A 25,154-nucleotide genomic window follows, 5' to 3' on the forward strand; every position below is an offset into this window, starting at 1 on the left:
CCATATCATGTCCAGAAGATAGTGTCTGTAACATTCCACTCCAACCTCTAGCTTTTACATTCTTTCTACCCTCTCTGCTATAGTGATCCCTGAGTCTGGGAGGGGTGACATAGACATCTCATTTATGACAGAGCATTCAGCAGCCACTTATTCTCAGCACTTTCACCAGTTACGAATTTCTGCATTAACTGCTGCCCACTGCAAAGAGATGCTTTTTTTCTTGAGACAGTGTTTCTCTGTGTAGCCCTGGCTATCCTGGGAACTCATTCTGTAGATCAGGCTGGCCTCAAACTCAAGGATATGCCTGTCTTTGCCTCCTGAGTCCTGAGATTAAAGGTGTACACCAAACAGCTGGCTTAAAAACAAGCTTTTCTGAACAAAGCTGACAGTGTCACTACTCTGGGCATAAGTACAAATATTTAAAAAATGGTTTGATGACATGTTTGTTCATTTAGCAAAATAAAAGTAGTAGGTTCCCAGCTAGAGCCAGACCTACTGAGGCATGGGCTTTTGACCAGGTTTATAGTACTAACCATGAATTCTCTTTGTAAGACGAATTGCTGAACAATCTTATTAATAAAAAACAAACAAACCCGGAGCTAGATATTGGGGTAAAAAACTGAGAGATCAGAGAAATAGGACAAGCCACAACCTCACCTCACTGACACCTCAGTCTCCAAAGAGACCTACTTCCTGTATACTCACGCCTATATGCCTTTCTTTTTTTGCCATCTCATTTCTCTGCCCAGCTACATCACTTCCTCTTCCTGCCCTGCTCTGTCACTTCCTTTTCTGTTTGTACAGATCTCCAGACATTTATGGTTAGTGCTGGGATTAAAGGTTTATACTACCACGCCTGGCTCTGTTCCTAGTATGGCCTTAAACTCACAGAGATCCAGACGGATCTCTGCCTCCCGAGTGATAGGATTAAAGGCATGTGCTGCCATTACCTGATCTCTATGTTTACTATAGTGGCTGGTTTTTTACTCTGATCCTCAGATAAATTTTATTAGGGTGCATGATATATTGGGGACACAATACATCACCACACCTCTTCTGTAAAACATGCCTCAAATCTTATCAGAAAGCAGTAAGTTATCCCTGTAATCTTTACATCACTGTTTTACCAATGATAACATACTGCTCAGCAGGTCAGTATTGTAACATTCAGGGTTTACTGCTGGGTAATACCACTTTCTTCCACAGTGGCCTTCATAGTACCTTCTGCATTATGAAAACTAGTCAGTAGGGAGGAATTTTTTTAGATCAATTCCAAATTGATTTCTCTGTGTCTTGTATCCAAAGTGGGTTATATTGTCCGTAATAGGATCTTACCATCCAAGAATGGTTGGCAACCAAGAGCAATGGCAATAGCTTGTTTTATGTGGCAGTCTCTAGGGCTTCTCTTGCCAGGAACTTACAGGGTGGTGGCTCATGTCTGGCACTGAAAATTTTATTTAATAACCCCTGTGTTAGTATTGCCCACAATTGCAGGATTCTTGTGTTCAAAGAGCTCCTTAAAAATATTTTGTTAGTTCTTTGAGAGTTTCATACAACATATTTTGATGACATTTACACCCCCTCTTTCCACATATTTATATTCCAATTCTTCCCAGATCAACTCCACTCCCTGTGCACCCAGCGTTTTTTTGTCACTTACAAAAAAAACAAAAAACAAAAACCTCCTTCAAGACCAATTTATGTTGCTCAGATATTCTTAGATATATAGTCTTCTACTGTGACATGGTCAACTTTCTAGGGCCTACACTCATAGAGAAAAGCATCTCTCTCCACTGTCAGCAGCTAATAGTTGCCAGTAACTCTACAGATAGGAGTGGGATTGTGTGTTCAACTCCCCTCTCCATTCTGGGATTTCTTCTGGCTTAGACTTGCCCAGGTTTTGTAAGTGCTGTTGTGACCACTTGTGAGTTCATATGTGTAGCTGCTCTGCTGTGTCCAGAAGATAATGTTTCTTTTTAATTATCTAATACCTCTGACTCTTACTCTTTTCCAGCCATCTACTGTAGTGATCCCTGAACCTTAGGAAGTGCAGTATATGTGTTCCCTTTAGAGCTAAACATTCTGCAGTCTCTTACTCTCTGCATCTTCATCCGTTGTGAATCATTTCATTAATCACCAAATAGAAGTTTCTCAGGTGAGGGTTGAGAGATGCATTGATCTATTGGTATAATGATAAATCATTAGGATTTTCAGTTTAATAATATGTCCGTATAGCAGCATAATAGTAGATGGTTCTCCCCTCAAGTCAGTGACCTGTTGAGCCATAGGTTTTTGGCTTGGTGATGATGCCAGATATGGGTTTTATCTTGTGGAATGAGACTTAAATCTAACCAGAAAGTGGTCAGTTACTTCCATGATGTTCATGCCACTATTGCCCCAGTGCACATGTCATTCTAGACCAGTCCTTCTTGTCACTTGTAGGGTTCCTAGCTGGGAATAATTGCTGATTACTTTTCTCCTCTAGTACCTTGGATAGCACTTTCTAGTACTATGAAAACTAGCTAATAGGGCTGAAGCTTCCAGGTCCATACCAGCATAATTTTACCATGTTCTGTGACTTTGGATGAGTTGTTTTCAGCAATAGGATCTTACTGTGTAGTTCTGGAAGGTAACCAAGACCAGTGGCAATAGCCTGTGTTGTTTGGAGATCTGTGGAACCTCCCTAGAAACAACTCCAAAAGGAGAATCCCATTCCTGGTAATAGATTTATTTAAGCCTCTGATGTCTAGGGGCATTGTTGCCTTGTTACAGCATAATACATTTTAATACACACACACACACACACACACACACACACACACACACACACACACACACATTTAAGCTTTGTCCCCTTAGAGAATGTAGAGGTCATGAGAATCCAATATAATGAACATATCTAGCCTCTAAATGATTTTTTCTAAGTTCTTTTATTTATTGAAATGAGCCAGATCTTTGAGAAATAACTTGTCTGTGGACAGAGACAAGAAGAGGAAAAAATGAACTTGGGAATTTTTTTTGGTGGGGGCAGCTTGAGATGGTTGAGACACATTATATCAAGTGAAATCCTTGACTTCAGTACTTTGGTTGACTGATGAAAAGGTGCTTTGTAGTATGAAGTAAGTAAAGCCAACTGAGTTTTATTTGTAATTACATAACAGACTTAGGCAATGTCTCTTTGCTTCATGTTTCTCGCATGTAAAATGGAATATTTTAGTAGCATCTTCCATGCTGAATTGTACATGAGGACTAGTATTTTGTTGGCAATACTTTGTTAGTAAGTAATAAGTTTATTAAGATATAGCCCAGGACATGTTCAGTTGATATCCCTGGGACGCCCACTCTTTTCTGAAGGGAAATGGAGGAGAAAGTGGATCTGGGGGAGAGGGGAGGCAGGGTGCACTGGGAGGAGAGCAGGGAAGGGACCTTTGGTTGGAAAATAATGTATGAGAGAAGAATTTTTAACAAAAGACATGGCCAAGGATACTGATACTAAATGGTATTAACAAGCATTTAAATGAAGTAATATAAATAAAAATATCAAGTGAAATCCTTGACTTCAGTTAGGTTAATTTCCTACTTATAACTATACATCAATAAGTTTAAGTTAGTTCTCTAGACTATTATAATTAGAAATTCTGTAAGTGTCATTATGGTTTCTCTTCCCATACCACAGATAGCAAACTAAGATTTAAGAACTCACATAACCTATTCATAGGATTTGAACTCACTATATCTACTCAAAAGTTTTAAAGCTTCTTTTACTTTTACTTGAAACATTTGATTACAGATGACGTGGAAGTTATCTGTACCTTATTTTAAAGAGCCTTTGGTGATAATGTAACTATAAAATAGTTACTCCTCAGAAAATTGCAGTTTCACTCTGATTGCTTCTTCTGAAAATCTGAGGTCTTGGACATGGAAGAATCAACATACTAGAAACTGATCAATCATTGAAGTACATTTTAGTGGTGTTATATACCTAAATGAATTGCAACTGTGCAAGTTGTGAGCCACGAAAGCTCCAGGGTTCAATGGGTTGGAGAAGAGAGGAAAAGGAATAAAGTAAAAGAAATGAGTCCTGGGACTAGAAAGAGGGTTCCATAGTTGAAAGTACTTGCTTTAGTTCCCAACACCTCACAACCATCCTTAATTACAGTTCCGGGGAATCCAACACCACCTTCTGGCTCTATGGGCACCAGGCACATGTATGGTGTTTAAACATACATGCAGGCAAAATGCAAAGATGTATAAAAGTAAATCTTTTTTAAAAAAGTAGTGAGTCTTTCATCTAGTCTTACTTGATAGCACAATCATCTAGATTTAAAATGTATTCTTTATCTGTTCTTCACATAAATACATTTAATATTAGAAGATGAGACATGGGACTAGGGTTGTATCCCAGTGGTAGAATACGTGCCTACCATGCACATGCCCCTGAGCTCAGGTCTTGAACTGCCCTCTCCAAACACAAAAGGTTAAGCAGGTATATGTACCTATAATAAAATATAAATCTATTTTATGTTTTTCCTTCCTCACAGACTACATATGGTTAATTTTTCATGACACTGTTGTTTGTTAATTTGTGACATTATTCTTAAATTTAATTAGACATTTAAAACTTTCTCAGCTTTATTTTCTAAGATAATGAATAGATAAATCTTCCAAACAAAAGTCCTTAAATGTTCTCAATAATTTCTAAGAGTATAAAGTTTGAAAATAAATAATTTGAAAATCACCATTATAGATTACTAAGTTACAATTAATGAATATTGTGTTGGCCATATAATAAAGAAAATTCTGTGGTTTAATAATGTTGCTGAGGAAAAAAAAATGTACTCCAAATAGTACTGGAGAAAATAGAGAAAAATACAATATTGTATTAAAGTTGCATTATTTTTAGTTATCTCATCCTTGTTTTTTCCAAGGTTTTTTTTTCTTACTGTTGCTTTTAAGTTTATGATAAAAAAAGAAATGTATTGGACTATAAATGGGAGTATCCTCTGTGTTTCAGAAGCTCTGTAATGATGCTCAAGTCAAGGTCTTTGGGAAGTGCTGTCAGCTGAAGCCAGGAGGAGATAGTTCTTCTTCTTTGGATAGCTCTATCAATTTATCTTCTGATGTAAAAGACCAGTGTCCCAAGTACCAGGTAAGATCACTCATCTATTCATTTACAAATCATTTTAATCACCTTCCTAGGGACCAGTATCAGCTATGTACCAATGTACCTTCCTGGAGCCTACATTGTAGCTGTAGAGATGGATAAATTCATTAAATAAGTAAGTTTTTATAATTTTGAAAATCTTAGATGGGAAAAATACAGAGGTCTATAGTATTGGTAGCAGATATTTTATTCATCTTTATCTTAATTCATATTATTGAGTACCCAGAGTAATTTATTTTTGTACCTCTTTATTATTAAATAATAAAATTAAAATACCAATAAAGCTTGGCAATAGTAGGAAATTAAAGTGTAATTACAAGGGTTAAACACACCTCTTTGATTTTTCAGAAATAAACTGGTTTCTTTTTTTAGGCTAAATAAATCAGTAACTACATAGGAACTTGTATATAAGCTTACTATGTGAAATAATATCAATTTAGTTTCATCCTAAGTTCATATTATCTACTGTGAATTTATGACATCCCAAGTTTGTGCAAATAAAACATACTTTGTATTTAGTGGTGCTAAAATAGAATCTTTGCCATTCTGTTTGTAAGAGATGGTTGCATTTGGGTGGAAATTTGTCCTTGTACCCATCGATAAGGCAATGTATGTAAAAGGATTCTAAAGTTACTCAACTCTGCATGTTAGGAGGTGATTCACAGGACATTCTTGTTTTTCCTTCACCCTAGGAACAGAACCTTAGCAAACACCTAACAATGCTTTGCCATATATCACCTGTATAAGTCAGGAAATTTACATAATTTGAGAGGTTTTCCTAATTTGTTAAGTTGTATAAAATTGCTTTTTCTGTATATATTATTTGATTAAAAATAAATATTAGATTTTTTTGAGACAGTTTCTCTGTGTAGTTTTGGTGCCTGTCCTGGATCTCGCTCTGTATACCAGGCTGGCCTTGAACTCACAGAGATCTGTCTGGCTCTGTCTCCCGAGTGCTGGGATTAAAGGCATGCGCCACCACCACCCGGTAGGACTGGCTCTTCAGGGGCTTTCTCCTTCACACAAAGTAATGATCAGATGCTGAGAACCTGATATTCTATCTGTGGTGTGCTTCTCAGTCGTTAATCTGGTCCTCAAGATCATGGTCAGGGCAGTCTTTTGACTGTACACAGGAATGGAAAGATATTCTCTTGTCTCAGCTCTTGTTGGCTAAGACTTCTCAACATCCAAGTGAACTGAAGCTAATCTGACATTGTCTTCTCACTTGTGCATCCTAGTGGGTTATATGTAAAGTTTTCAAAGCAGCAATCTATGCAAAGCCAAGGTTTGAGGAAGGGAGTTTTGGGGAATGGGCAGCAGATGGTAAATCCAGGGTACTCAGGCTAGGATGCACTGTGGGTGTTGCTTGCTCTGCAGCTGGGGTCCCACTGTCTCTGGTCCGGGTGGGGGGGGAGTGGGGGAGTGGTGAATAGACGCAGAATCAAATGACACAGGCCTCTGGGAGGTTGTAAACAATCTTATTTATTAAACAAAGGACTGAGGTAAGAAAATAAATAAGTAAATACATAAATAAATATTAGAAAACTGACCAAGATTGTAATGATCCAAAAGGTAGTGATTGATGATTATATTTTATGTAGAATCCCAGAAAATACACTTTTTTAAGTAAAAGCATTCAGTTATAATTGATATGCTAGATAAAATATGATCTCCAGCTGGGTAGTGGTGGAGCACACCTTTAATCCCAGCACACAGGAGGCAGAGCCAGGCGGATCTCTGTGAGTTGGAGGCCAGCCTGGGCTACAGAGTGAGTTCCAGGAAAGGCGCAAAGTTACACAGAGAAACCCTGTCTCGGGGGGGGGGGGGGATGATATATATATATATTTTTTTTTCATACACATATGTGTGTGTGTGTGTGTATGTATGTATGTATGTATGTATGTATGTATGTATGTATGTATGTATGTGTGATCTCCAGTAACTAGAACATTATCTTTGAATTACTTTCCAGGGGTGAGTATGTAGAATGAGCAGACCCGTTAAAGAAAGCATATAAAAGGCAGCAGTGATAACAAACTTTGTTAATTTTGTGATCTTTATTGTAGATTGTTTCACATGAAAATATATTAACATTATCTGATACTCACATTAACCATTTGGTGTATGCATTAGCAGACAAAGAATTTTAATATCAAATTATATGATTTTATTAGATTGTCTCCATGGAATGCTTAATTGATGCAATTATTTAATATTAATTAATCAGAAAGATAACTTCAGTAACTCCAACTATAAATGAGGATTAGACTACTAGACTAATTCACAGACTATGAATTATTTTCTTTACATGACTAATCTGGAGTCATGTGATACATGGGATTTGTTGGTTTGAAGATGTCCTCAGAAAAAGTCCAGGGTTCCCTTATCTTTCATATTCATCAGAGATGATGTGTTCTGTTGCCCAAAGGATAGCAGCTCCATTTCTAGTGATTTGCATTTGAATTTCATTAGCCAGTTCTTTAAAGTGCATGTGAGTAGGTAGTTCTGAAAATTGCTACTGCAAAATTGCTACCATTAGGCCAATCTTACATCAGTGAGTGCATCATCTGTCTTCAAGTGAGAATGTGAAATGGGATTCTTTGCAGTTAGGCACATTGATGTCTTGGAACAAATTGGTTTTTGAAAATCAAGTAGAGACAGCTGATGAAATGGCTCAGCAGGTACAGGTACTTGCTCTTCAACCCAAGTCCCTCCCCAGGACCCACATAATGGAAGGAGAGAATTGACTCCCAAATATTGGTCTATGACCTCTACTTTTCATGACATATCCACACACAACCACACACACACATACATATGAATAATAAATATAATAATATTTTTTTAAAAAATAAGGTCTCACTATATAGCCTTGACTATCCAGGAACTTGCTATATAGACTATATAAGGCCTCAGACTCACAGAGTTGGTTCATCTCTGCTTCCTAAGTGCTGGGATTAAAGGCATGCACCACCAGCTAAATTTTTTAAAAATTAAGTAGAGAGTACTTTGTAATTAGTGATATTTGCCATGGTGTATAAATACTAACTAAATGGACTTTTGATTTTTTAATGATTTTTATAATTATGGTGACAACAACTAAGGAATGATAATAATTAAGAGTTGGAGAAAAAAGACATTTTATATATGGTGACAACAATTAAGGGACAATAATAAATAATTCTTTGAGAAAAAAGACATTTGATATTTCAAGTAAATTGTTCCTTTTTTTTTTTTTTTTTTTTTTTGAGACAGGTCTTACTATGTATCTCTTATTGACCTGGAACTCATAGAGACCCATTTGCCTCTGTCTCTTGAGTACTGAGATCAAAGACCACTACACTTGGCTTAAATCTTTTTCTTAATTAAACTTTTAGTATACAATGCTTTGTTCTTCACTATAGATGTGATGTTGTGCAGCAGATCTCAAGAGTTTATTCTCATTTCTTGACTGAAGCTCATTGATTAGTAACTTTATTTCTCCTTTGCCCTGGTAAATACCAATTCTATTCTTTGGTTCCATGAATTTGACTTTCTTAGATACCTCAGATAAGTGGAAGTGCATGCAATGCTTGTCTTTCTATGATTATCTTGTTTCATGCTTCCCTTAACATTCATCTGTGCAGGCCTGGAAAGATGGCTCAGTTGTTTAGAAAACTTGCTGTTCTTCCAGAGGGCTTGGGTTCAATTCATAGCACTCAAAAATGTTGACTTACCATCTGTAACTCTAATCACAGGGGATCTGGTATCCTTTTCTGGCCTCCAAGGGCACCAGGCATTTATGTGGTGTACAGATGTATATGCAGGCAAAACACATTAAAAAATGATAATTTTTTAAAAATTTAAGATTTATCTCTGCTACTGTATACTCCAAGGTATGTATCTCAGGTTGAAATATATTTCATTGTATGTATATATACCTCATTTTCTTTGTCTATTCTTTTCCTATTTAAATCTTTAATCCACATTGAGTTTATATATGCTATAAGAGTCTGTTTTTATTTTTTGCATATGAATATCTAGTCTTCCCAGTAGCAAGAGATTTTCCTTTCCCTATTTTATAGGCTTAATACCCATGTTGAGGATCAGTTGACTGTATGGGTGTGGATTTATTTCTGGGTTTCTGATCCCATTCCGTTGGTTTGTTTGTCTTTCTATTGGTGCCATACTGTTTTGACTACTATAGATTTGTAGTATATTTTTAAATCTGGATTACGATAACTTCAGTTTTATGTTCTCTTTCAAGGTAATTTGGCTTTGTGGTCTTTTATTGCATATTATTTTAGAATGGTTTTTCTATGTTTATAAACAAATCTCACTAAATCTATAGATTACAAGTACATCTTTTTAAAATTCATGATAGTTATAAATTGCTGCATTTGTGGATGCTTCTTTGCCATAATGGAAGTAGTAAAACTTATACTGTCTGTTCTACCCTTGCTTACCTACTGGAGAAATGATGTGTATACATGTGTAAGACATGGCTTAAATGTTGATTTGGGACTAGCAAGATGGCTTAGCAGGTAAAGAACTGCACTGGTTGCCAAGTTTCACAGCCAAATTCAATCTCTAGAACCCAGATGGTAGAATGTAGGAGAGAACTAACTCCTGCAAGTTGTTTTCTGACCTCTACTCACATTCAGTGTATACACTCACCCACTTACATTCATACCAAATGCATGAATAACTGTAAAAAAAATTATTTCAGCATTATTTTTAGTAGTAAAATCCTAGCAGTGATCTAAATGCTCCTTGGTTACTAGTCTGACCTCATGAAGTATGGTATTTTTTAAAGATTTACTTATTTTTATTTTATGTGTATGAGTGTTTTGCCAACATTTATGTATGTGCACTATATACATGCCTAGTAGGGAGGCCACAAGATGGAGTTGTGTTTCCTGAAGCTGAAGTTACAGGTAGTTGTGAGCTTTTGTGTGGGTGCTGGGAACCAAACCCAGGTCCTCTGCAAGAACAGCAAGTGGTGTTAACTACTGAGTTATCTCACCAGCCCTGAAGTATGGTAATTTTATGTAATCAAATAATGTGCAAATCCCTCCCACCCTCTTCGTCTCCCATCTCTCCTTCTCCCTCCCTCCCTTCCATCCTTAAATGAGTCAGTCTCCCGAAGTACACAGCTTGGATTGAAACTTGAGATATTCCTGCCTTGGTCTCCCCACTATTAGGATTATAGGTATTACTATACCTACCAATAGCTGTACAGATTTAAAAATAAGTGGAATTTCTGTTTAGTGATATGGTTAGGATTAACATAAGAAACCATATGAGCTGGGTGGTGGTAGCGCACGCCTTTAATCCCAGCACTGGGAGGCAGAGCCAAGTGGATCTCTGAGTTCAAGGCCAGCCTGGGGTAGAGAGCGAGATCCAGGACAGGTTCCAAAGCTACACAGAGAAACCCTGTCTCGAAAAACCAAAAAAAAAAAAAACCATATGATGAAGAACAAATTGCAAAACAGTTTATATAATACAGAATTAAAATTATTAGAAAAACTAACATAGGTTTGTATTTTATAAAGAAAAATAATATTTGAAATCATTATAAGGCTTTTAATTCTTTAATTGCATTTATGTTTTTAATTTTTATTCAGGGTTCTCGGTGCTCTTCTGATGCCAATATGCTTGGAGAAATGATGTTTGGCTCAGTAGCAATGAGCTACAAAGGATCCACTTTGAAAATTCATCAGATTCGGTGAGGGAGTTCAGTTCTTTTGTTATACTCATTGTAAATGTTCAGGTTTTTTGAAGATGGGAGGATTTCTTAGATCTTTACTCAGAATAGCACGTCAGATGCCCAGCTTATGATGCCATGGTTTTAGTGTTTCTTCTCAGCCCTTATGATGATGTCATGAAATCTCTAACATACAAATTTTTATTTACAGTAAATCAAAAAGTTTTTGTATTTTAGTTTTACCTCTTTCTGACATCGTGTTTTCTTTTGTAGCTCACCTCCACAGCTCATGCTTAGCAAAGTTTTCACTGCCCGGACTGGAAGCAGTATCTGTGGAAGTCTCAATACGTAAGTGCTATGGATGCAGGGGGAAATTGATATTTGATATTTAAGATATACAAGAATGAACATTTAAAATGCCTTTTTCAATTATAGTACATATATTTTATATCTTACCCAAGTTTGAAAGTTTATGGAAAACAGATTACACCCTTTCTGAATATAATTAAACTGAAAAATACAAAGGTATGACTGCTAACTCAACATAGAAGAGTAGACTGAAAAGAGTACACTAGGCTATGATGGAAATGCATTCAACATTTTGGTTCTTGATACATCTTCTGGAAAACTACAGAAGAAGAAATTACATCTTTTATTTCTGAATATAATAAAAATTGATGTTGCCAAAATACCAACTTTTTAAATTTAATCCTGAAGTAGAAATGAAAACAATCACTGATTTTAAAACATTACAGTCTTCTTTTTTTCTAAGTTTTAACTGATAATTCTTAAAATTTATGGAAAAGATACTTCATACTGAAAGCATAGTATTTACTTTTGTTATTCTCAAAGAAAAGGAAAGTAATAGATCCCATTTTTAATGTGTGATGATTTGATTGCTCTTCTTGCTGCTCTCTTCCCCCTCCAGTGTTCCCTTCCTTATCTGCAATTGCTCTTTTGACCATTCCCAGCACCAGATGTTTAGAAAATATTTTTAGTCCAAAATATGAGGGAAACCTTGTCTGTGATGTATGTCAGTGTCAACAATTTACTTCAGAAAGAACCAGATGATAAATATTTTCTACTTTGTTAGCTGTATAGAATGCTGTAGTTTCTTACTGCTATCATTACAGCATTAAAGCAGCCTTAAGCAACATGTAAATGAAAAAAACATGACCTGTCCCCCTGTGAAATTTTATTTATAAAAGGGACAGCGTCTGGATATAGCCTTCAGGTATAGCTTACTAACTGATGGCTTAAGTGCTTGCATAGTTATCATCATAGTTTATACTTATAGTACTACTAATAATAGTTTTAACATAAAAAGGGTTTAAATTTTTTAGCAAATATATGAAATAATAGATTTCATAATGATATGTTCATTCTATTATACTTTGTTCATATTCAGCCCCCTATTTTCTTTCTTATTCCCAGTAGTCCCCTTTGCCTTAAATAGTTCAAGAAATTTTACACTTGGAATTTCACTGGGATGTGTGAATAGTCCATTAAAAACATAAAAGGTATTTGGAATTTCCTTGATTTTTCTTTCCTCTGTAGGCTGCAAGACAGTCTTGAATTCATCAATCAGGACAGCAATACATTAAAGGCTGATAGCAGCACAGTTATTAATGGACTGCTTGGAAATATAGGTAGGTGGTTTATTTTTATTTTATAAAGTTAACAAATGTTAACAGTATAAAAGTATTTGAAGCCACTTAATTATATAGATTTCTTATATAACCAGAGAGCTTCTAATGGTGTAAGTGGAAAGGTTGTTTAAATTTCACATGTATAACCTTTATGTTATTTGGAAAACATTTTTTCTTATATTCTAATGTAATATACATTTTGTATCTGAGAAAAAAACTTCTGCATGTTTAATTTGTCCTTATTGGTTTTTGTTTTTAAATTTAATGTGTCTTTGAAAGGCTGAGTCATTGATATTGAAAGCCATTACCAGCTCTCTGAAATATTTTAGCTGGGAATAACTATCACTACTCTCTTCTCTAACCAAGAAGTCATTTTAAAATGGTGCTCATTTTTATGAACTGGTTCATATGAGCAGATTCTCAAATGATGACTTTTAAGAAGCTTATTAGAATAACAGCGCAATTTAGTTAATTATGGTTACCATGTATAGTGCATTTTAAAATGACATAGTATTTCTGCAGTTTTCTGTCTAGAAAGCACAACTAAATTGCTGCTTGATTATATTTCTGATGCATAATATCAGCGAGTGGACAGCCATCCTTATTTAGTAAAAACTTTTATTTAGATTTTTTTTCCCTTTTTGAGATATGATTTCATTGTGTAGTTTAAGCTACCCTGTCACTTACTGTGTAGCCAATAGTAAATTTTATGTTTTAAATATATGTTTATTCAAATGAGATGCTACTAAGTACCTGCTGTGGGTTAGTCTTAGTGTAAGGACTGTTTTATAGTATAGGTCAGCTTATAGAAAATGTTCTTTCAAGCTCACTTGATTTTAATCACTGATTCTAGTAAAGTAAAACTGCAACAAAGAAATGGCCTTTTAAAAATAATTTGATTCATTTTAAAACTCCAAGGGTTTATTGAAAGTGATTTATTTTAGCCAGGCGGTGGTGGTACATACCTTTAATCCCAGCACTCAGGAGGCAGAGACAGGTCTCTGTGAGTTCAAGGCCAGCCTGGCCTGCAGAGTGAGTTCTAGGACAGCCAGGGTTACACAGATGAACCCTGTCTTAAAGAAGGAGGAGGAGGAGAGGGGAAAGTGATTCATTTTAATAGTACCAATAAATTGATATTTTAAAAGTAAATTTACACTATGAAGACTAGATGTATTTGACTTTTCTGTTTAAATATAGAGGAGAAATTTAATCCATTTAATCAAACTACAGGCTTTAAGTAATGCATGGCATGCATTTCTACACTCTTAACTGTGAATTAGGATAGTTGAGACCTATTTCTGACTTTGTTTCCAGTTGACTAATCAAGTGTTTTTTAAGCATCCATAATATAACAAGCACTCTGGTAGACCCTGAAGAGGCAGTGGTATGCTAACATAGTTTTTGCCTCAGTGGATTTGTAGTTGTTGAGCATTAGGTAAATAATATAACCACAGTATGCTATAGTATATACAAAATTAAAATTATGTAACTGTGATTAAAATATAAGTATGAATTTCATCTTGGAGAATTATGAAAGGTTTCCTTGACAATAAGATGCTTAAACTTGAAGAATTATTTATCTAGTTAGGGAAAGAAATACCTAGGAAGAAGTAATAGTATATCCTGGACCACGGGACACACCATCATAAAGCATGTAAATAAGTTCACATGAGTGGAGCACACAGTAAAGGTAAAGGAACTGAAAAGAAAGAATTGAGGGTAAGGGTATATGGGAGGGTTTGGAGGAAGGAAAGGGAAGGGAGAAATGCTGTAATTAAATTGCAGTCTCAAAAATAAACAAAACAATGAAAGAGAAAAGAAAGAACTGAGCAAGATGACAAAGGGCACTGTGGGCCACAGCAACAAATTCATATTCATGCTTTATGCAGTCAGATACCAATGAGGATATGCTAGTTTCTTTACTTGTTTTTTAAAGCAAGTACATGACAGGATTAACTATGCAAAACATTTTATTACTGGAAATGACTATGAGAAAGAAAATGAGGGAGGTGGGAAAAGCCAAAAGAACCATAGATCATGATGCGTGTCTGACTCCAAGTAAAGGAGAAAAATATAAAAGATTAAGTATCAGTGCCTCAGCCTGTAATAGCTTTCTAAGGAGGAAAGGTTTGGCAAGACAGGAAGTTTTGAGTAAGACCTAGTTGTCAAAAATGTCCCATGTTTCCCCAAAATAGGCCTGGACTTTGTATCCTCTGTATTTAATCACTGGCTGGAAGCTTGTAATAGGTAATATATAGCTGTGACAAATATGCAATGGATTTTAAAGCACAGTTGGAAATCTTTTAGATACATTCTCAAGGCTTCAGCAGAAAGTTGTTTAGAATCTAACAACATAATTAGATTTGATTTATATGTACAAAAGAATGTCTATAGTGAGAATGGTCTGGTTAAGCAGTTGGGATTAAAATATGTCAAGAAAATCTCACCTCCTGTAGGTAAGTTGTTGGAAAGTGGAAGACCTCACTGACCTCCTGAAAGGGTCTTAGGGACCTCCAGGTGTCCTTCAACTACATTTTTAAAAACTGGACAACTGTAGGAATAGATATATATTGAAGAAACATGAAAGAGATTTGACTGCATGTAGGAATTTATGGAAAAAATGAAGCCATTGAGAATGAAATTAAAGATAGATATGATAGTTGAGAGAGATTTCTGAGGGAGAGTGTTGGGTTGGGGCACTAGCTGACTTAGAGTTAGATTAAGAAGAGAAGGAGGAACTTCTCAGAATTCTTGAGTAAGTTACCAGCATCATGAGGTTTGAATGTTACTTTTTCTGTTTAGGCAGGAAGTAGGCAAAGATAGGTAAGAATTTGAGTAACTTTGAAGGTGGGTTGATAAGAAAAGATCAGTTTCAGTCTGGAAGCTCTGTATGTGTTCAGGTCTATGCCCATGAAAACAGTCATATGTAAAGAAATGTGGGTGAGGAAAGAGTTTAAAGACGTTAAATTTTGAAATAGGGAATGTTGGGAAAAGAATTGACCATTGAGAAATGGAAGGGTTGCTGCATTATAATTACAAAAATTTCTGTTGCAGAAAAAAATAGAATCAGCAATTTGAGAAATACAGATGCTATTTAAAGCAAAAAGCTGACTGCCCTAGGTGTTCAACTCCTCCATAGACCAGTGGTTCTCTACTTGTGGGGTGCAACTCCTGGGTATTTGAATGACCCTTTCACCAGAGTTGCCTAAGGCAATTGGAAAACACAGATATTTACATTATGATTCATGGCAGTATCAAAATCACAGTGATGAAGTAGCAACAAAAATAATATTATGGCTGGGGTCACCACAACATGAGGAATTGTATTAAAGGGTTACAGAATTAGGAAGGTTGAGAACTACTGACTTAGACTCATAATTGAATGTAAGTAACAGGTAACTCAGTGGCTTGATTTCAGGATTTAAGCTCCCCACCCACACTTCTTTTGGAGAGAGGATATCTTTATGTAGCCCTGTCTGGCCTAGAACTCTCTATGTAGACCAGGCTGGCTTTGAATTCATAGCGATCTGCTTGCTGGGATTAAAGGTGTGTGCCACCACTCCTGGCCTTTATACCCTTTTTTGGGTATTCAGGCTGCTATCACTTCTTTGTGGTTGTGTGTGGTACTCTTGGGAACTTTGCCCTTATAGGCTGTACTGTGTCTCCTGTTTTCATGGTGGCTAACAACAGTTCTAAAAACATAATTTCTTCAGTTACTTTGTAGCTTATTACTGGGCTAGCAATTTTTGTGCTTATTTGTCAATAAAATTCCTTGATAGGTATGCTGTGTTCTTATGCTAAGTGTGGTAACATGGTCTTTTTAACCGCATTTGCAGGAGAATATTGAAGTCTTAAAAAAACTGGCTTTTAAAAACAAGTTTCTTTGGCAGACATTAAATTATGTAGATACTATTACATCTTTGAATATTTAAAATGTTTTATGTTAGAATGAACACTTGAAATAGTTCTGTCTTTTGTAACAGAAGCTTATTTCTGTTGTTATAAATGAATTTATTCATAAATAGGCATGAAACTATTTTTTGACATAAACTATGACTAAAAAGAGAAGTATACTTTTTCCAATAGGGAAAATGACTTGAATTGTTCTTGCTTGGTTAAAAGTTCCTGTGCTTTACCTGTTGGTCTGCTTCTGTGTTGCCTTACCTCACCTTATTTTCCTGACTCAGTGTGGCTTCTCTAACAGGCCTCTTTCATGTGTATTTTACATTTTTGCCATATAGGTCTTTCACAGTTCTGCAGCCCCAGGCGGGCATTCTCTGAGCAGGGTCCGCTCCGCCTGATCAGGAGTGCCTCTTTCTTTGCAGGTTTGCCATGTGCTGTGTGGGTAGACTAGTTGGTGTGCCCTAGCGGCTAGAATCTAGTTAAGCTGTGGAAACAAGAGAGTGTAGAGAATGAAGTTGGGAGGTTGTGGTTTAGAAAGCATCGCTTACAAAGTATAGGAATGTACTGCTTTCCACTGGGTATGTTCCTAAAGTTTTCACAAAATGTGTTATCAACAGGACTGATGTTTTTATGAAATTTGTTTGTCATTTCTTTCCTCAGTATGTCATAATAATTTTAAACTTCAGACTCTTAAAGAAAAATTTAGTATGTAGTTAGCTTAGTAATTAGTTATACTGCTCCTTGGAAATGTTAATGTTATGCTATCTTGTTTCCATGGCTAAGAAGCTTTTGTATTGTAATTCACCAATTGCTGGAAATATCTGATCTTTATAATTGTTGCAAAGTTTCTGATCTGCACTCTTCCTAAGAACAACTTTTCTTGGAGCTAAGATTTAGATGAACAAGCACTGTTTTAACACTATATAAAAGGCATGTGAGCATAATTCCTCATATCATTACATTATTGCAGAGTGTGTGTCTTGCTTATATATGCAGGAACACGGTCCTGTTCCACTTTTTCACACATTGCATGCACACACTGATCTTGCATTATCCTTTTCTAGTAGAAATCATCAGTCTACAGATTTATTTATTGTTGTTTATTATTTTCAATCTCTTCAACATAGACCCAGCCGGCCTTAAATTTGAAATTCTCCTACCTAAATCTCCTGAGTGGTGGGATTACACATATTTGTCACCACACCCTGCTTTTCTACTTCTTATTTTAATTAGAACTTATTTTCCATATAAATGGTAGGTGTGAGCAATTCATATCTATCCTAGAAAATTTGGAAAATATAAAACTAGGTTTAAAAAAATATACAAGCTATCCTGCCAGTACTTATACTTAATTTTGCTTTTTATTTTGTTGTTTTGTTGTTTTTCCAGTGCAGTGGTCTTATATATGTTCTAGGCCAGTGCTCTATCACTAATTTATATCCTTGGCCCCCCTACTAGTTTTTAAACAAGATTGGTATCATACTATTTAAACAAATTTTTTAAAAAAAATTTAAACAAATGTTTTATTACAAAGCTTTAATTCTTATTTCTTATGCTTATGTTTAAACATTGTTACAGATATAATCAGAGCAAACTACCATGGAGTTGTCACTTGACCTCAGTAACTAATATTCATACCCTTCTTCATTTAATAGTATGAATTTCTATATTTGGCTGTGTTCTTAACATATGAATTTTAGTCACTCCTGGAGTCTATATCTTGGATAGTTTGCATCACATGGTAAATCTTCCAATAGATCTGAAAGCTTGTTCAACTGAATTATAGCTCCTTGTGTTGGGTTGGTGCCATGTTATTGAAAAAGGAATGCAATGAGGTGAAGCATGATCTAGTTTGCCATTTAAAAGGAGCAACATCCACCTTAATAATAATATAGTTTATGACTGACCATTTGTCTTGATTTGTAGTTCACAGCAATCCAATGGACATGCCAGGAAGAGAACCGAATGAGGACAGAGACAGCGGCATAGCACGCTCTGGTAATGTCAGGTTCACAAACTAACTCTGCTTTTTTCTGAGATTCTTATTAGCTAGCATTGATTTTGTTTTTATCTCTGTCTATATTGTCTAATTCTGTATTAGTTTGTTCATATTGACATTTCCCACAGGGTTGTAGAAAGGATAGGAAGGTTTTTTTTTTTCCCTTTCTTTCTTTCTTTCTTTCTTTCTTTCTTTCTTTCTTTCTTTCTTTCTTTCTTTCTTTCTTTCTTTCTTCCTTCCTTTCTTTTTTTTTTTTTGTTTTGTTTTTTTTTTTTGAGACAGAGTTTCTCTGCGTAGTTTTGGTGCCTGTCCTGGATCTCGCTCTGTAGACCAGGCTGGCCTCGAACTCATAGAAATCCGCCTGCCTCTGCCTCCCGAGTGCTGGGATTAAAGATGTGCGCCACTACCACCCGGCTAGGAAGAAGTTTCTTAAATTTTATATTTTAAATGTTTACTCTTAGATGTGTTTGGTAGGGTGTGCTCTATCAAGCATGTTCAACCAATATGTGACCAAGGATAGCTACAATACAAAATACAAAAATCATAAATTTACATGGCCTAATACAAAAATCATAAATTTATTCAAAGCATTAGCTAGCTGGATGATGGAGATGCATGCCTTTAATCCTAGCACTTGGGAGACAAAGGCAGGGGGATCTCTGTGAGTTTGAGGTCAGCCTGTTCTACAGAGCAAATTACAGGACATCCAAGGCTGTTACACAGAGAAACCTTGTCTCAAAGAACCAAAAAAAACCTATTATGAGCATTGTAATTACAGGTTTTTTTGTTTGTTTATCTGTTTGTTATATTGTGTGGGACCCTGATTATGAAGATTTTGTAGATGACAGCATCAGGTTGCAAAAGGTTGGATCCTCCTGACAGAAGATCACAAACCATTATCTTAGGCTTAGTCAGGACAAGACAAAAAAATTGCTCAGGACACTACTTAAAAACCATAGTAGGGGCTGGAGAGATGGCTCAGCAGTTAAGAGCACTGACTGCTCTTCCAGAGGTCCTGAGTTCAATTCCCAGCAACCACGTGGTGGCTCACAACCATCTGTAATGAGATCTGGTGCCCTCTTCTGGCCTGCTGTCATACATGCTGTATACATAATAAATAAATAAAAATCTTTAAAAATAAAAATAAAAAAATAAAAAAATAAACCATAGTAGTAAAACCATGTCAGCTTACATCTGCTTGCTGTTAGCTAGTATAGAGATAAAACAGAAATTGAAATCATCTGTGCAATATGTTCAGTGATGATAGATTTGTGCTCAGAAAAAAGACACCTAGCTTACCCTGGGCAAGGGACAAGTACCAGGAATGCATTACAGAGAGGCAGGGCTTCTTGAATTGTGTCTTAGAAAATAAAAAGGAGTTAGCCAGGCAAAGGCATTTCCAGTTAAAACTAGAAGTGTATGTTGGGGCTTCAAACCATTAATAAGAAGAGTCCTCATCTTGGTCTTGCAGTCCTATTAGACATTGTGAACTTGATTCCTGTGCTTCATGGCAGGCCTTCTCACATTGTGTACCTACCCTTACTATTACTGTGAGTCGGTTTGAGTATAAACTGCAATTTTAACTTTATCCTGTGTTTTGATCTTTATGAGTTATAATAACATGAACTTTCAAAGATAAGAAGTTTAGATGCATGAACTCTATTCTCAAAGACTGATTTAGTACAGAATATATAAGAAACAAGATAAAAAGCTCAGCTGATTTTGATAGACAGTTGGGGCTAAAACACACTAATAAGAAGTACCTGGATCTTTATACCCTCACCCCTCTTTTCTAGTTGAGGTTTTTTGTTTTTGTTTTTTTAACTGAGAATACAGTCTGTTTCTCTTAGTTCCTACCCTTTGTTTCTTTTTGATCTGGAGTTTAGTCTTCTCTTGTAGCAGTATTCTGGTTTTTGGGTTTTTTTTTTCCAGATTTATTAAAATCTGGAAAATTTTATTAAAATTTTTACAAATAAGTAAGTAGACAGATGGTTCAGTGGTTAAGAGTATATACTGCTCCTTCAAAGGACCCAAATTTGGTTCCCAGCACCCATGTCAGGTGGCTCACAACTGCCTGTAACTGCAGATCTGAGCTTCTAGTCTTCTCTGGCACCTTCTTTCTCATGTCTATTACCCTGACACACACACACACACACACACACACACACACACACACACACACACACACACACACAATTTAAAGTAATAAACATAAAACTTTAAAACGAGAAAATATTCAAATTTACAAATAAAGTTGTACTCATTTATCAAGTACAACATGGTGCCTTGAAGCATTTATATACTGTACAAATGGAGTCTACTGGTCTCTGTCTGCCACCTTAGCTCCAGAGAGTAATATGTAGGGTCTGCTGTTTTTTGACACTTAGGTAAAGACTTATTAAAATGTGTTAGCTTTGACAATCTGTGTGTGAGTAATCTATGAGTACTGTAAGTGACCCATTTGAATGACATTCAGACGCTGATTTCAGATGTTCTTTCTTCTTAAGAGCCATCTGTAATCACTTCTAATGGCATAGGTTTCCTTTATGAATGGTGAGGGTTCAGCCAAATTCGTGGACATTTAGGATGTCTTAAGAAGTGATAGTTGCGAGCAGCATTTTTTCTGAGTTGTACAGTGCCAAAAATGATTGTCTAAGAGACTCTTATAAATATAGTATTAATACATGAGTTTTCTCCTCTGAGGCTTTACTCCAAGTACTTTTTAAAATGGAAAATTTAGAGAAATTTATTAAACAAAATATTTGGTTTACTCTGTTCTTCCATCTGTCAGAAAGAAACCTATCACCGTGTTTATACATTGACTAATGATTACACATGTTCTTCTAACTTAACAGCATCTCTGAGCAGCTTACTCATCACCCCGTTTCCCTCCCCAAATTCTTCACTTACCCGAAGCTGTGCCAGCAGCTACCAGCGACGCTGGCGACGTAGCCAAACAACAAGTTTGGAAAATGGGGTATTTCCTAGATGGTAAGTTGGAGTTGACCAAGACTGACTAATTCCCTAAATACATGTTTGTGTAAGGTTTTTAGCGCTTGAGACTTACATTTTGTATATTTGAAGTCTGTAGCTAAAAACTTTTATCAGTTTTTTTAATTGTGGTAAGACAGACAAAACTGATTTTTTGTTTTAATCATTTTTACCATATGGTTTAGTGACACTACCTTCTCACCATCACTACTGGTTAAGATCTGAACTTTTCATCTCCCCAAACTAAAACATTTGCCATTTGCGACCATTTTTCTACTTTTAAATTTTTGTAGTTTGAAAGTCTTTAGTTTTGGGTTTGTCTGTATGTCTGTGAGAATGCATGCCACTTTGTACAGGTACCCATGAAAGCCAGAAGAGAGCATTGGAGTCCTAGAGAGAGAGTAACAGGCAGTGATCCTAATGGTGGAGCCATCTTACTGTTCTGTTTTTATCTCCATAAATTAACAGCTATAAGTACCTTGTAAAAGTGGAGTCATGCAGTGCTCATCCTTTTATATTTGGCTTATTTTGTTTAGTATATTGTTGAAATTCATCCATGTTGTAGCATATGTAAGAAATTCATATTTATGGCTAAATAACATTGCATTGTAAATACATTTGAGGGGCTGGAGGAATGGCACTGTCAGTAAAGTGCTTGCTGTGTAAACATGGGAACTTGAGTTTAGAGCTCTAGCACATTTCCCATATGAAAATTCAGGTGCACCTGTTATCCCAGCACTGGGGAAGCAAAGACAGGATACACGGAGTTTGTTGGCCATACTGTCTAGCTGAATTGATGAACTCCAGATTCAGTGAGAGTCCCCATCTCCAAAAACAAGGTGGAAAATGATTAGGCAGATACCCAATGTCCACCTTTGGCCTCTATACACATACCTACTTACATGTAAGCACACATGTGCCCATGCGCACACACGTGGAAGAAAGAACTACATTTTCTTTGTCCATTAACCTGTCCATGAATACATAGATTGTTTCTACTTTTTAGCTGTTGTGAATAATACTGCTATGAATATATAAAAATTTCAGTCTGTGCCTTCTATCCTTTTGGGTATATGCCCAGAAGTGGGTTTACTGAGTCATATGGTCATTCTATTTTAAATTTTTGAGGAACTGCCATATAGTGACTGTATGATTTCACATTTGCAATGTAAAACAATTCTGATATCTTTGTATGCTCACCAACATGTTATCTTCTGGCTTTGTTTTGTTTTGTTTTGGTCCTGTGTAAGGGAGCCCACATGTGAGGCAAACATTGTACCACTGGTCGTACTCTACCACTAAGCTGCACTCTCAGTCCCACCCCTTACTAATTGCCATCCTAATGAACCTGAAATGATTTACAAGTGCTTTTTGGTCATTTGTACATCATCTTCAGAAGAGTATATATTCAACTCTTTGCTCCCAGCATATTTGTTTTTGTTACTGTTGCTGTTGATGAGTTAGGAGACTTCTTTGAATATTTTGAATATTAGTTCCTTACCAGGGACATGATTTGCACATAATTTCTACCATTCTGTGGATTGCTTTTCCCATCTGTTGATGATGATGTCCTTGGATACAAATTTTTTATTTGTTGTTGCCTGTGACTTTTCTGTTCTATCAAAGAAATCATCACCAATTAGTATTCTGAAGCCCTTTGTTTTCTCCCAAGAGTTCTATGGTTAGCACTTTCATTCTTGCAGCACATATTTTGGTGTTTTAATTTTTTGTGGTTCTATTTGGGCAACTTGCTTATTCTCAAGATTTTTTTAAAGTACAGGTATAGATATAGAAACTTCATGTTTCCTCCTTTCCTTTCTCTTTTATCTTAAAATTCAGACATTTTTAGCTTATTTTAGAATTGGGATTATCTGTTTCTTTAATGACTTCTAATAAGAGGCAAAATTCCCAGCCACCCCCAACTTGACTGTGGTGAACTTTCTTTGAAAACAATGAAAGAATAGGTAGTTTTCTTGGAGAGGTGACAATTGTTATAACATTGTAAATTTACAGTTAATTTGATGAAACAGCAGAAAAGCTTTTGCTCACCTACATTGAATTAGCAGGGAGATAAACTATTGGTGTTTTAAACAAAAACATTTATTTTTAAGGTCTATAGAAGAAAGCTTTAATCTGTCAGATGAAAGTTGTGGCCCTAACCCAGGAATTGTGAGGAAAAAGAAGATTGCAATTGGGGTAATCTTTTCATTGTCCAAAGATGAAGATGAAAATAACAAATTCAATGAATTCTTTTTTTCACATTTTCCTCTCTTTGAAAGCCACATGAACAAATTAAAGAGTGCAATAGAACAGGTAAGTGTAGTCCTTTCTATCTTATTTTTATCTATTACTTTACATCTTATTCTCTTTATTAAGAGTTATGTTTATTCATTTGGCAAAAATTTGACAGCTGTTTTGAAATTGCTTTACAACATGTTCCAGGAGTTGCAAGCAGACTCAGTGTTGTTAAAGGAGTTTACTGTTTTAGTCAAAGGCCTAAGACAGCTTATTCATTTAGAAAATAAATCTTTAAGGGCATACCAGACAGTTATAGTAACTGAAGAAAAATGTATGGGCACTCCTGAGCTCATAAAATAGCAGGTGAATAAATGGATGTATTTTAGGTGCTGGTAAGTGTTCTGAAGTAAAATAGAACAGCATTCTTTACGTTCCTCTCTCTGTTTCCTTGTGGTTTTAGAGTTAAATCAGTGTACAGAAGGTAGTTGAAGGCATAAAACTGATTTATTATGAAGTAGGAAGAGGGGAGAGGACCTAGAGTTCAGTCATCAGATTTTTTTTTTTTTAAAAGATTTATTTATTTATTATGTACACAGAAGAGGGTGCCAGATCTCATTACAGATGGTTGTGAGCCACCATGTGGGTGCTGGGAATTGAACTCAGGACCTCTGGAAGAGCAGTCGGTGCTCTTAACCTCTGAGCCATCTCTCCAGCCCAGATTTTTTTTTTATTAAGGAATTTTTTATTCGTTTTACATACCAACCACGGAACCTCCTCTCTTCCCTCCTCCTGCCCCTCCAGCCTCCCTCCTCTAGCCTACCCCCCATTACCTCCTCCAACAACGTATGTATGGCCTCCCATGGGGAGTCAGAAGAGTCTGGTACATTCAGCAGAGGCAGGTCCAAGCCCCTCCCCCTACATCAAGGCTGTGCAAGGTATCCCACCATAGGTAGTGGGCTCCAGAAAGCCTGCACATGCACCAGGGATGGATCCTGATCCTACTGCCAGGGGGCCCCTTAAGCAGATCAAGCTTCATAACTGTCTCACTATAAAACACCTTGGGGTAACTCTAACTAAGTAAGTGATGAAAGACCTGTATGACAAGAACTTTAAGTTTCTGAAGAAAGAAATTGAAGAAGATATCAGAAAATGGAAAGATCTCCTATGCTCATGGATAGGCAGAATTAATATAGTAAAAATGGCAATCTTACCAAAAGCAATCTACAGATTCAGTGCAGTCCCCATCAAAATCCCAACACAGTTCTTCACAGACCTGGAAAGAACAATACTCAGCTTCATATGAAAAAACAAACAAACAAACAAACAAACAAAAAAATCCAGGTTAGCTAAAACAATCTTGTACAATAAAGCAGCCTCTAGAGGCATCATCATCCCTGACCTCAAACTCTTCTCTAGAGCTATTGTAATAAAAACAGCTTGGTATTGGCATAAAAACCAATACCATGTGGACCAATGAAATCACATTGAAGACACTGACATTAATACACACACACACACACACAC

The 25,154-nt window shown here is 36.1% G+C and overlaps 1 protein-coding gene across 2 annotated transcripts in view; it reads left to right on the top strand.

Moving 5' to 3' along the window:
* Fnip1 (folliculin interacting protein 1) overlaps positions 1-25,154 on the top strand; it is an 88,278-nt gene that overhangs the window by 37,597 nt on the left and 25,527 nt on the right. Inside the window, exons 3-10 of one of the 2 annotated variants that reach the window (XM_006984860.4) lie at positions 5,015-5,149; positions 10,771-10,871; positions 11,124-11,198; positions 12,408-12,499; positions 16,741-16,824; positions 18,329-18,400; positions 21,257-21,392; positions 23,504-23,705. In XM_006984860.4, the coding sequence (XP_006984922.1) occupies positions 5,015-5,149; positions 10,771-10,871; positions 11,124-11,198; positions 12,408-12,499; positions 16,741-16,824; positions 18,329-18,400; positions 21,257-21,392; positions 23,504-23,705 (897 nt within the window). The remainder of the gene's footprint in view (positions 1-5,014; positions 5,150-10,770; positions 10,872-11,123; positions 11,199-12,407; positions 12,500-16,740; positions 16,825-18,328; positions 18,401-21,256; positions 21,393-23,503; positions 23,706-25,154) is intronic. The other variant, XM_006984861.4, reaches the window with a different exon arrangement.

The sequence above is a fragment of the Peromyscus maniculatus genome, chromosome 8 (assembly GCF_049852395.1).
Source record: "Peromyscus maniculatus bairdii isolate BWxNUB_F1_BW_parent chromosome 8, HU_Pman_BW_mat_3.1, whole genome shotgun sequence".
NCBI classification, from domain to species: Eukaryota; Metazoa; Chordata; class Mammalia; order Rodentia; family Cricetidae; genus Peromyscus; species Peromyscus maniculatus.